The following is a 12500-nucleotide window of genomic DNA, read 5'->3' on the forward strand; positions in this document are numbered from 1 at the left end:
ACATCAATTCTGAATTAAAAAAAAAAATTATTAACACACACACACACACACACACACACACACACACACACAGGTAAACAACACCACCTGGACACAAACAAAGGCACACCTGTAATTAGATGTGACTCACTTGCAAGGATGAGGGAGGAGGAGGAGGAGGAGGAGGAGGAGGAGGAGGAGGAGGAGGAGGAGGAGGATCAAATGTGTGCTCTTACCAAGATATGTCAACAACAACAACAACAACAACATCAACATTGCATCATTCATCCACTCTTCCACAAAAACTATCCTCTCTCTCTCTCTCTCTCTCTCTCTCTCTCTCTCTCTCTCTCTCTCTCTCTCTCTCTCTCTCTCTCTACTGCCTTCCACTAAACACTTTCCACTCTTCTACTCCCTCCATCCACTTATCCACTTCTATCGTCATCATCATCATCATCATCATCATGTTTTCAGGTTAGATTAGGTTAAGTTAGGTTAGGTTAGGTTAGGTTAAGTTAGGTTAGGTTAGGTTAGGTTAGGTTAGGTTAGGTTAGGTTAGGTTAGGTTAGGTTAGGTTAGGTTAGGTTAGGTTAGGTTAGGTTAGGTTAGGTTAGGTTAGGGGTCGTATTATGAAACACTTTTCCCTGTCACCATCACAGCTTTCCATGGACTCTAGTTGAAGATACTCGTGTTTTTAAAGGTATTCTTCTGGTTCTGGTGATAGAATGGCAAGATTTCTAGTTAATTAGCCCGTTCATTACTGAGACGCATTTTTCCCTTGAGTTTTGCGTACCATTAGACCAATTTATTGACATTAGCAAGGGTCTATGGAGGTCAGAAGATTAATGGCCACAGTCCTCACTATTCTAATCCCCCCACATGAGTTTCTGAACCTGCATAAAATGACCAAATAGTGAGCAGAATGAATATGGAAACACGTCCTGGTACTGAAGGGGTTCAAAAGGAGAAACTGCCTTGAAAACCTGGTAAGTACTTTGTGGCCTTGGAAAATTGTCGTGGTGAGAAGAAAACGCTTTTCTGAATAGGGTTGTGGGTCAGGTAAGGTCAGGTAAGGTCGTTAGGTTAGACTAGGTATTCTGAAACGCTTTGCTCTCTCCCCATCACTGCTTTCCAAAGGCTCCAGTTGAAGGTTAGGTGAAGTTAGGTTAGGCTAGGTTAGGGTTAGGTTAGGTTAGGTCAAGTTAGGTTAGGTTAGGTTAGGTCAGGTCAGGTCAAGTTAGGTTAGGTTAGGTCAAGTTAGGTTAGGTTAGGTTAGGTTAGGTTAGGTTAGGTTAGGTTAGGTTAGGTTAGGTCAAGTTAGGTTAGGTTAGGTCCAGTTTGGTTGGTTAGTTAGGTTAGTTTATCTTATATCTTCATTTTTCTCTCGTTTTCACTTTTATTATTTTTTTTACTTATTCTTGTTTAAATCACGTTTCCCTAATTTTTCTTTATTTACTTAACTGTGGTACCTATCTCTCTCTCTCTCTCTCTCTCTCTCTCTCTCTCTCTCTCTCTCTCTCTCTCTCTCATTTATTTACATCCTTTTAATATAATTCTCTCTTTATTTTCCTTTATTATTCATATTCAACACACTATGCTCAATTATCTTCATTTTTCCTTCTTCCTACTTTTATTCATTATTTCTATTTACTTACTATTTACTATTTCTATTACTATTTCACTTACTATTTTACTATTACTATATACTATTTCTATTTATTTCGACTTACTATTTCTATTTACTATTTTCTATTCTTTATACCAATCGAGGCATTTAAATTCCAACAAGGGTATTTAATTCTTCAACACGTGGTCCAGTCAACATGTAGTCTCAACTGGTCCATTTAAATGTCCCGAGGGAGGAGGATGTGAAAGTTTTGAGGTCTGTGGTGTCCGTTTTCTTTCCTGACTAGCCTCGTTTTCTTTTTCTTTTTTTTTCAAGGTGGACGTTTGTATATTGGTCAGGTTCATTAATTAATCATGAAAGGTGTTTTTTTTTCTTTTTCTTTTTCTTATCTTTAGTTTATTGTTGGTATTTTTGTTTGTTTGTGGGTTTTACGTCTCTCTCTCTCTCTCTCTCTCTCTCTCTCTCTCTCTCTCTCTCTCTCTCTCTCTCTCTCTCTCTCTCTGACTCACCACTTCACACTCTCCCTTTTATTCATCTGCTTTTCCTTCTTTTTCTATTCCTTCTCCTCTTTTCCTCTTTATCTTTTCCCCTCATCATCTTTCCTCCTATCCTCTCTTTTCTCCTTTCTTATCTTCTCTTTTCTCAACCTTCTTTCCTGTTTCTCTTCTTTTCCATTCGTTCTCTCCTCATTCCTTCTTCCTCTTTCCCTTCCCTTCTATCTTCTCCTCTTCCCTCTTCTCCTTTCTCTTCTACCTTCTTCCCTTCTACTTATGCTAAAAAGGTTGACTCAATATGCCCCGCCTTTCTCTCTCCTCCCTCCTCCTCCTCCTCCTCCTCCTCCTCCTCCTCCTCCTCCTCCTCCTCCTCCTCAAGGTGGAGACAAAATATTTTTAAGAGTTGGTGTCTAGAAATGTTACAAAAATCAGAGAGAGAGAGAGAGAGAGAGAGAGAGAGAGAGAGAGAGAGAGAGAGAGAGAGAGTGGGGTGAAACATGATGAAAGGTTTGGTTGAAGAGCGAGGAGGAGGAGGAGGAGGAGGAGGAGGAGGAGGAGGAAACAGAAGTGTATTGTAATCTGTTAATTATCTTCGCTTTAATCACATATACATTATTATTATTATTATTATTATTATTATTACTATTATTACTATTACAAAAAGGTTACGTGATTTATCTTGTAGAGAAATAAAAGTGAAGGGAAGAAAGACATAGAAACAGAAAGGAATGGGAGGGGTGTGTGGAGGGATGGAGAGAAAGAGAGAAAGAGAGAGAGAGAAGGGAGAGAAGGGAGAGAGACAAAGGGGGGGACAAAAACAGGGTCACACAAAGGCCCGCCTCTCCCTCCCCTCCCCTCGCCCTCCGCCCGTGTCGGGATGGAGGGAGGGGCGGGGTAGAGGAAGGGCGGGGCACCTGGGGATGGGGGAGGAGGGGGAAGGGAAGAGAGGGAGGGAGGGAGTGGCAGGTCACGAGGGAAAAGATGGCCTCGCGGGGCAAAAAGTGTGACCTCGAGTAAAGTTTAAGGTGATAGTGTGTGTTGGGGTGTCGCGGAGGGGAGAGGAAGGGAGAGGGGAGGGGGGGGGAGTCACGGTGTGGTGGTGGTGGTGTAATGTGGTGATAGTGGTGATAGTGTGCGCGTGTCTCTCCGCCTCTCCGTGCCAAGGTGGTGGTGGTGGTGGTGGTGGTGGTGGCGCGTGTCTCACCCTCACTCCCTCTCTCCACAGGTCGCCGCGCCGTCCGCCTGATGTTGGTGCCCCGGGCCGCCCCAGCCTGCGCCATGCCCGCCGCCTCGCCCACACGCCCCGCCCCGCGCCCCATCACGCCCGCGGCCGCCTACTCTCACCACTACCACATGTCTCCGCCAGCGCCGAGTTACGGGCGGCCTCGCCTGATGGCTGCCCTCACCCAGCCCTCGCCCCCTGGTGTATCTCGCTCCCGCTCCCCCCACCCCAGCCTGGCCCAATACGAGGTGCCCGGCCTGCCTCTCAGGGCGCCGCCCCACGCCTTTCGTCCCCCCGGCGTGCACGGCTCCCTGGGCTCTCCAAAGCAGGCCGCCGTGTGCCCCGAGGCGCGCGCCCCGTATCCCACCCCTGACCTGCCTGACACCCACCCCCCACCCTGGCGGTCTGACGCGCCGCCCCAGGCCTCGGACATGCCCTTCGACCTGTCCACCCACAACCGCGAGCCGCGCATGTCCCCTGCCTCGCGTCCCCTGGACCTGTCCGAGGCGGACCAGCCGCTGGACCTCACCGTCAAGAAGCGCCTGCCGCTGGAGGACGAGAACATGAACCTGGTGGAGCGCCGCACGCCGCCTCCAGTGCTGCAGGTGCCGCCCTCTTCCAAGTACCATTCCCCCGTGCACGAGTATCGGCCCCCCCTCCCCCCACACGACCTGGCCCCCGCCCCCATCGAGGCGGATCCCGTCAAGGCGGGCCTGCACATGGTGCCCGTCAGTAGCACCGTGGTGGGGCCGCGACCCCCGCCCGTGGTGGCCTACGCGCCGCCCCTGCACCAGACCCTGCACCAACCCGTGCCTGTCTACTCCAGCGAGTGCCACCGCCCGCTGCCTCCCGGCGCCCCCGTGCGCTCCCCGTACCCTGTGATGGGCCTGCCCCACACCGCCTACCACCTGGGGCCCCACGCGGGCTCCCCCCAGCTGGTGCCAGGTACCGGGGCCCCCGCCAGGGCCGCATCCCCCGGGGCACCCTGCGCTGTACCAGGTGATGGGCGAGCGTCTTCCTAAGGGTGTGAGCGTGTCGCAGCACTCCGAGGGGCACGGCGTGGCGGGCGTGGTGTCCGGCCTGTCCTCGGCGCGGCCCCGCGAGCGGTACTCGTGCAAGTTCTGCGGCAAGGTGTTCCCGCGGTCGGCCAACCTGACGCGCCACCTGCGCACGCACACGGGCGAGCAGCCGTACAAGTGTAAGTTCTGCGAGCGGTCGTTCAGCATCTCGTCCAACCTGCAGCGCCACGTGCGCAACATCCACAACAAGGAGAAGCCCTACAAGTGCCGCCTGTGCGAGCGTGCCTTCGGCCAGCAGACCAACCTCGACCGACACATGAAGAAGCACGACTCAGACGGGCCCACCATCCTGGACGGCAGCCCGCGCCGCTACTCGCCGCCCCAGGGCCAGGACGATCCCGCGGCGCCAGGTGGCGACAAGGCCAGGGACGGCTCCGCCACCAGCGACCTACAGGGAGGCGACGACGAGGACGACGAGGACGCGTACATAGACGTGGAGGAGGAGGACGACGAGGAGGAGGAGGAGCTGGTGGAGAAGGAGGGTGAGAAGATCTCCTGTGAGGTGACCATCAAGCCCTCCTCCCCCATGGAGGTGGACGCCGCGCCGGGGGGAATGCCGCCCCCAATGGCAGTGCTCTCAGCGTGAGGCACCCCGCCCCTCACCCCTTCCCTCCCGCTCCCTCACCCGAAGTCCTGGTAATCTAAGTACAGAACTTCCGTCCGTTACGTACAAACCGTCCGTTACTTTACGTGTACAACGAACACAACCACACGCGCCCACACCCCTCGCCCCCGCCCCCCCCAAAGCACCAGGCTCGTCACGGGGGGCGGCTCTCCCACTCCCCCTCCCTTACCTCCTCCATACTCCCCATCCCACCCATCAACCTCCCCCCTTCCGCCATGTAGTACAAGTAGAGTAGTAACACGAGGAGACTTGTCGAGGAAGCTGAAGGACACACACACACACACACACACACAGTTTCCAGTTACATATTGATTTTTTTATTGTTATTGGAAACATGCACATATATTTCAGAGAGAGAGAGAGAGAGAGAGAGAGAGAGAGAGAGAGAGAGAGAGAGAGAGAGAGAGAGAGAGAGAGAGAATCCTACACCATTCCCCCAAGCTTTCCTTCTTGTGTGTGTGTGTGTGTGTGTGTGTGTGTGTGTGTGTGTGTGTGTGTGTGTGTGTGTGTGTGTGTGTGTGTGTGGTGGTTATCATTATCTTTTCATCACATCATCACCACCACTACCCCCTCCCACACCCTTAGCCGCACCTCCTCCCTCCTTTCCCCTCCCCCCCTTCCCCGTCCCCCTGCCCCCTCCCCGGGTCACAGCTAGTCAATGGGAGAGAAGACATGATGGTGCTAATCATATTATTTTTTATGTGGAAAAGTAAATAAAAAAAATATATATATAAACAGAGAATTATTATCAGATTAAATAAAAATGTGAAATAATTAGATAGATAACTAAATAAATGAATTAATAGATATATCTCACGCAAAGATGAAAGGAGAAAAAAGACCGTTTTATTAATTATTATCATTATTATTATTATTATTATTTTATTATTATTATTATTATCGTGTTTAATTAATGAAAGAGAATTATTATTGTTGTCGCTGTAATTATTAATGTATGTATGTATGTATTAAGGTAGAGCTAAGTGTATTGACTCACACACACACACACACACACACACACACACACACACACACACACACATAGTTTATAGAAAATATACGTGCAACTTTTATTTCCCTGTGTCTTCTTCCTCCGATAATATTTTTTCCATTACAATTAAATAAATAGATAAATAAATAAATAAATAAATAAATATGAAAAAAAATCTATCAAAAATAATAAAAAAAATATTAGATAAAAAAATTGAATGAATGGAAGAAAAAAAAGGTAGAAAATAATTTAAATAAAGGAACAAAATAAATATATAAATAAATAAATATATAAAATTAGATTAGATAAAAAAAAATGAATAAATGGAAGAGAAGAAAAAAAGGTAATTTGAAGGATAAAAAAAATAATAAAATAAAGGAACAAAATAAATAAACAAATAAATAAATAAATAAATATGAAAAACAATCACAAAATAGAAAAAAATAGAAAAAAAAGGTAGAAAATAAATAAGGTAATATACAAAATAATTCAATATAAAAAAAAACAATAATTAATGAACAAAAATGAATAGAAATGAGAAAAAAAATGGATGTAATTTGAAAGGTAAAAAAAAAAAAATAATTACAACAAAACAGCAAACAAGCAAAAAAACTGGAACTAAACGAGAGAGAGAGAGAGAGAGAGAGAGAGAGAGAGAGAGAGAGAGAGAGAGAGAGAGAGAGAGAGAGAGAGAGAGGTGAAGAACAAGAAGAGGAACAAGAACAAGAAAAAACGAAAAAAAAATACAAAAAAAATAAATATACAAATAAATAAAAAATAACGCCAGAAGAAGAAGAAGAAGAAGAGAAGAAGAAGAAGACAAAGAGGAAAAATAAATAAGAAAAATCAACAAAATATCTAAGTTACCTCTTCAAACTGTAAAGAAAACGGGAGGCACATCCATAACAGAAAACGAGGTAGGTATGGATGACTATTATATTCCTCCTATTTCTTCTTTTTATTCATCTTATTCAACTTCTTCATTCATTCATTTATTTACTTTCCTCCTTCCATTTTCTTTTTGTTATTGTCTCCTTCACCTATTCTTCTTTATTTTGTTATCTATTTTCCACCTTTTATCTTATTTTCCTTCATCTTCTTCGCTTCCTTCATCTTCTATTTCTCCTATTCACTCTTTTATTTTCCTTCCTCATCTCCTCTTTCATCTTAATCTTCATTTTTTATTTTATTCATTTTCGTTTCCCTCTTTTTCTTCATTCCTTCCTTTATTCAAAATTCTTCCTTACTTCCTTCTTTCTTATTCATAACACTACTACTTATTTTCCTATTTTTCTTCTTTGTTCTTCTTTCTTATTCTTATTATTAATTTTCTTCATTTTTGCTTACTCCTCTTCCTTCAATTCTTCCTTCCTTCATTCCTTCCATCTTTCATTTCTCTCTCATTTATTACATTACTTCTTATATTCTCCTTCACTCCTTTTCTTCTTCTTCTTCTTCTTCTCCGTTATTCTTTTTATTCTTATTCTTACCTATTGTCTTCCTAACCAAACGAAGACACAAAGAGAGAAAATGAAGAAAAGAGAAGTCAATCCTAAAAATTAACGTTTTCTTTATATAATTACACCCCGTTTTCTATTCAATTTTAGACGGTACCTTATACATATGAACGCAAATATACTCTCTCTCTCTCACAAATAAATAAATAAATAAAAAGGAAAATAGAATATATAGAATGAAATCAAAGAAAATGAAATAAAAGAATGATAACAAAAAAATAAGATAAACAAATAAATAGAAGATTAATGAGTAAAAATAATCAATAAATAGACAAAGGAACGTAAATTAATTCCAGTAAATATAAAACACATAAAAAAAATGAAATGAAAAATGTTGTAAATTTCCAGAAAAGAAAACGGGAATGTCACATAAATCAGAAAAAAAAAATAATGAATAGAAAGTAAAATATACAGAAAAATATGTATCATTATTATTATTATTATTAGTAGTAGTAGTAGTAGTAGTAGTAGTAGTAGTAGTGGTAGTAGTGGTGGTGGTGACAAACTTAGCAAGCTTTTTTTAGATGTCAATAACAAAACAACAACAACAACAACAAAGATAATAAAAAAAATAATAATAAAAATAATAATAACAATGACAATAATAACCCGTTTTCTATGTCTTCTCTCCACAACGTAACACGGAAGCAATTTACAACGTTAATAAATCACAGTCACTCACTCTCTCTCTCTCTCTCTCTCTCTCTCTCTCTCTCAAGGTGCTTCAGTTTATATACTTGTTTTTTTTTTCTTTTTGTGCTTTTTAATTGTTGTATGAGAGAGTTATAGCGAGAGTGGTCCTGCTGTGCCTCCTTCGCTCTGCTTTATTACTGTTTGTCACCATTTTCACCCAAAATTATAGCATATTCTTATTGTTTTCATCACTTACCATCAATTAATTCATTCTTTTAACCACTTCAGTACTGGGACACATTTTTACCTTGAGATATGTGTACGATAAGACCTTTTTATTGACATTATGAGAGGTGTATGGAGGGCAGAAGATTAATGGCCACAACCTTCATTATTTTAACCCCCTTCAATGCTGAGACTCATTTTTACCTTGAGATTTGTGCACGATAAGACCTTTTTATTGATATTATGAAGGGTCTATGGAGGTCAGAAGATTAATGCCACAGTTTTCACTATTTTAATCCCTTCAGTAGTGAGACATATTTTTACCTTGAGATTTGTGCACGATTAGACCATTTTATTGACATTATGAAGGGTCTATGGAGGAAGGAAGATTAATGACCACAGTTTTCACCAATTTAACCCCCTTCAGTACTGGGACACATTTTTACCTTGAGATTTATGTACGATTACACCATTTTATTGACATTAGGAAGGGTCTATGGGGTCAGAAGATTAATGGCCACAGTCTTCACTATTTTAATCCCCCACATGAGTTTCTGAAGCTGAATAAAATCACCAAATAGTCACCAGAATGAATATGGAAACGCATTCTGGTACTGAAGTTTATATTCTTTTTCTTTCTTTTTTCTTATTTGTGTTATATTAGCGTCGTTCATCACGGTAAAATAGCGAGGCGACTGTGTGTGTGTGTGTGTGTGTGTGTGTGTGTGTGTGTGTGTGTGTGTGTGTGTGTGTGTGTGTGTGTGTGTGTAGGGGAATGGAAAATAAAATCAGATAAAGTAAAAAAATACAATAAATAAATAAATAAAACAAGTAAACATAAAATCAAAGAAAGAAATTAAAAAAGAAAGTAAGAAATTAAGAAAGAAAAAAAAAAAAAAGAAAGAGAAAAAAATGATAAATGATGGGGAAGAGAAGATTAAACCTGTAAAAATAAAAACGAATAAAAATGAAGAAGAAGAAGAAGAAGAAGAAGAAGAAGAAGAAGAAGAAGAAGAAGAAGAAGAAGAAGAAGAAGAAGAAGAAGAAGAAGAAGAAGAAGAAGAAGAAGAAGAAGAAAGAAGAAGAAGAAGAAGAAGAAGAAGAAGAAGAAGAAGAAGAAGAAGAAGAAGAAGAAGAAGAAGAAGAGAAGAAGAAGAAGAAGAAGAAGAAGAAAAAACGAAGTAGAACGTAGAGAAAGAATAATGAGGAGGAAGAGAAAGAAAAGAGAACAAAAACAAAGGATAATTAGAGAGAGGGGAAGAGAAATATAAAAAAAATAAACAAACGAGTAAAAACAAACAAAATCTAAACACTAGAAATTTTCACCTTTATTTTTGTCTCCAAAATGAAAATCAAAAGAAAACGTAACCATAACACATTTTCATTACAACAGAAAACGGAACACGCCACGAATATTAATGGCAAACTAATAAAATAAAAGAATATCGATGTACACTTTTACCACTGAGAGAGAGAGAGAGAGAGAGAGAGAGAGAGAGAGAGAGACATTATTTTCACTTTCAATATAACATACATCAGAAGCCAAACAATTCAAGACACACACACACACACACACACACACACACACACACACACACACACACACACACACACACTTGTTTACTGTTATGCCATTGTAATGAAATAAAACAAAGGGTAGTGGTGGTGGTGGTGGTGGTAGTAGTAGTAGTAGTAGTAGTAGTAGTAGTAGTAGTAGTAGTAGTAGTAGTAGTAGTAGTGGTGGTGGTGGTGGTGGTGGTGGTGGTGAAAAAGAAAAAAAGAGAAAAAAAAGGAAACAGAAGGAAACAAAATAATAACAAGGAAAAGATAAAAAGAGACGAGAGGAGAAAGAAGAGAAATAAAAATAAAGAAGAATACTGAATGAAGAAAGGAAGAATGAAGAAATTACGAAGAGAGAGAGAGAGAGAGAGAGAGAGAGAGAGAGAGAGAGAGAGAGAGAGAGAGAGAGAGAGAGAGAGAGACTACATAACAAACGCTTCATAATTTCCTTTGAACCGCAAACCCACATGACAACTTTCTCCTCCTCCTCCTCCTCCTCCTCCTCCTCCTCCTCCTCCTCCTCCTCCTCCTCCAGCATCCTGCATCTCCCTACCACAACTAATTCTCCTCTTCCTCCTCCACATTCTTCCTCAATCTTCCTTTTACTTTTCTTCTTTATTCCTCCACCTACTTCCTCTCTTCTCTTCTCTTCTCTTCTTCCTCTTTCTTTGTCGTTGTTGTTGTTTTTGTTGGCACTTTTTTTCCTTTTTCTTCTTCTTTTTTCTCCTTTTCTCCTTCTTGTTCTTCTCTTCTTCTCTTCCTACTCATTCTTCTCCATTTCTTCCTTCTCCTTATTCACATTTTTCTTGTTCTGTTTGTTGTTGTTGTTCTTCTTCTTCTTCTTCTTCTTCTTCTTCTTCTTCTTTCCCCTCCTCCTCCTCCTCCTTCTCCTTATTGTTATCCTCCTCCTCCTTTCTCATCATCATCATCACCATTATCTTCTATTCTCCTTCTACTTCTCCTCCTCCTTTTCCTCCAGCTGACATCTCCACTCCACCTCTTCCTTACCTTTCCTCCTCCTTCTCCTCTTCCTTCTCTCTCCATCCTTCTTCTCTTCTCTCCATCCTCCTCTAGACCTCATAATAGATCCACACCTTAATTAATCCACCTATCCACACCAATCCACACCTGTCAATCTCTTCCACCTCTTCCACTTTCATTTTCATAAGTAAATAAATAGAATAAATATGTGAAATAAATGGTTCTCATATATATTTTCTGTGTGTGTGTGTGTGTGTGTGTGTGTGTGTGTGTGTGTGTGTGTGTGTGTGTGTGTGTGTGTGTGTGTGTGTGTGTGTAATTGAGTGGTAAAAGTCGTGTTTGTTTACAAGATTATTCACGATTGGTCAGGTTTAATTTGCATATTCATGAGAGAGAGAGAGAGAGAGAGAGAGAGAGAGAGAGAGAGAGAGAGAGAGATTAAATAGATATTATGTAAATCCTTAACATCAATTCACCTCTCTCTCTCTCTCTCTCTCTCTCTCTCTCTCTCTCTCTCTCTCTCTCTCTCTCCTTTCCTCTCCTTCTCCCCCCCCCTCTCATCCCGCCCTAACATAAGAATCAAGATATGTGGGTCAGGTGAGGGAGAGGGAGAGGAGGGGAGAAGGAAAGGGGAAGGGGGTGAGGGGAGAGGGAGAGGGGAAGGTTCTATAAATATTGACTTGTGTTCATCTCTTATATATTCTCAGTAATTCTATTTTTTTATATATAAAGTTTAGTGTGTGTGTGTGTGTGTGTGTGTGTGTGTGTGTGTGTGTGTGTGTGTGTGTGTGTGTGTGTGTGTGTGTGTGTGTGTGTGTGTGTGGAGGGAAGGCAGCGTAAGAAGGAAATGATAAAGAAGGAAAAGAAAATTAAAGAAGAAAGGAGGACTAGGAGAAGGAGAAGGAGAAGAAGAAAATGATGATGATGATGATGATGATGATGAAGAGAAAAGAAGATAGGACAGGAAAAGAGTACAAATCAAACTTTATTTTCTCTTCTCTCCTTCTTCTACAAATTATCTTCCTCCTTCTATCCTTCCTTCCTTCGTCTTCATCTTCCTTCCTTCAATTCTTCCTCCCTTTCTTCCTCTTCTTCTATTTATCTATCAATCCTTCCCTCTCTTTCTTTTCCATCCTTCTCTCTTCCTTATTCTCTCTCTCTCTCTCTCTCTCTCTCTCTCTCTCTCTCTCTCTCTCTCTCTCTCTCCCTCATTTCTTCCCTCCTTTCCCTCATTTCTCCTTCAAAACACTCTCTCTCTCTCTCTCTCTCTCTCTCTCTCTCTCTCTCTCTCTCTCTCTCTCTCTCCTTCTTCCCTTCTTTCCTTCCCACATATACCGCAAGTTAATTAGACACACACACACACACACACACACACACACACACACACACACACACACACACACACACACACACACACACACACACACACACACAACCTGTATGACATAATATAACCATGAACCAAATACTTAAAAGAACGACTATCATCATCAGCAGCATCACCAGTAGTAGTAGTAGTAGTAGTAGTAGTAGTAGTAGTAGTAACAGTGGTGGTGGTGGTGGTGGT

The 12500-nt window shown here is 42.0% G+C and overlaps 2 protein-coding genes across 2 annotated transcripts in view; one reads left to right on the forward strand and one right to left on the reverse strand.

The window, feature by feature from the left end:
- LOC123516772 (extensin-1-like) overlaps positions 1–5331 on the forward strand; it is a 21125-nt gene extending 15794 nt beyond the window's left edge. Inside the window, 2 exon segments of the mRNA XM_045276414.1 lie at positions 3326–4268; positions 4270–5331. Coding sequence (XP_045132349.1) covers positions 3346–4268; positions 4270–4987 — 1641 coding nt within the window. The 5' untranslated portion in view covers positions 3326–3345 and the 3' untranslated portion in view covers positions 4988–5331.
- LOC123516783 (probable serine/threonine-protein kinase DDB_G0278901) overlaps positions 1–12500 on the reverse strand; it is a 203658-nt gene that overhangs the window by 72502 nt on the left and 118656 nt on the right. The window lies entirely within an intron of this gene.

The sequence above is a fragment of the Portunus trituberculatus genome, chromosome 6, assembly GCF_017591435.1.
Source record: "Portunus trituberculatus isolate SZX2019 chromosome 6, ASM1759143v1, whole genome shotgun sequence".
Lineage (NCBI taxonomy): Eukaryota > Metazoa > Arthropoda > Malacostraca > Decapoda > Portunidae > Portunus > Portunus trituberculatus.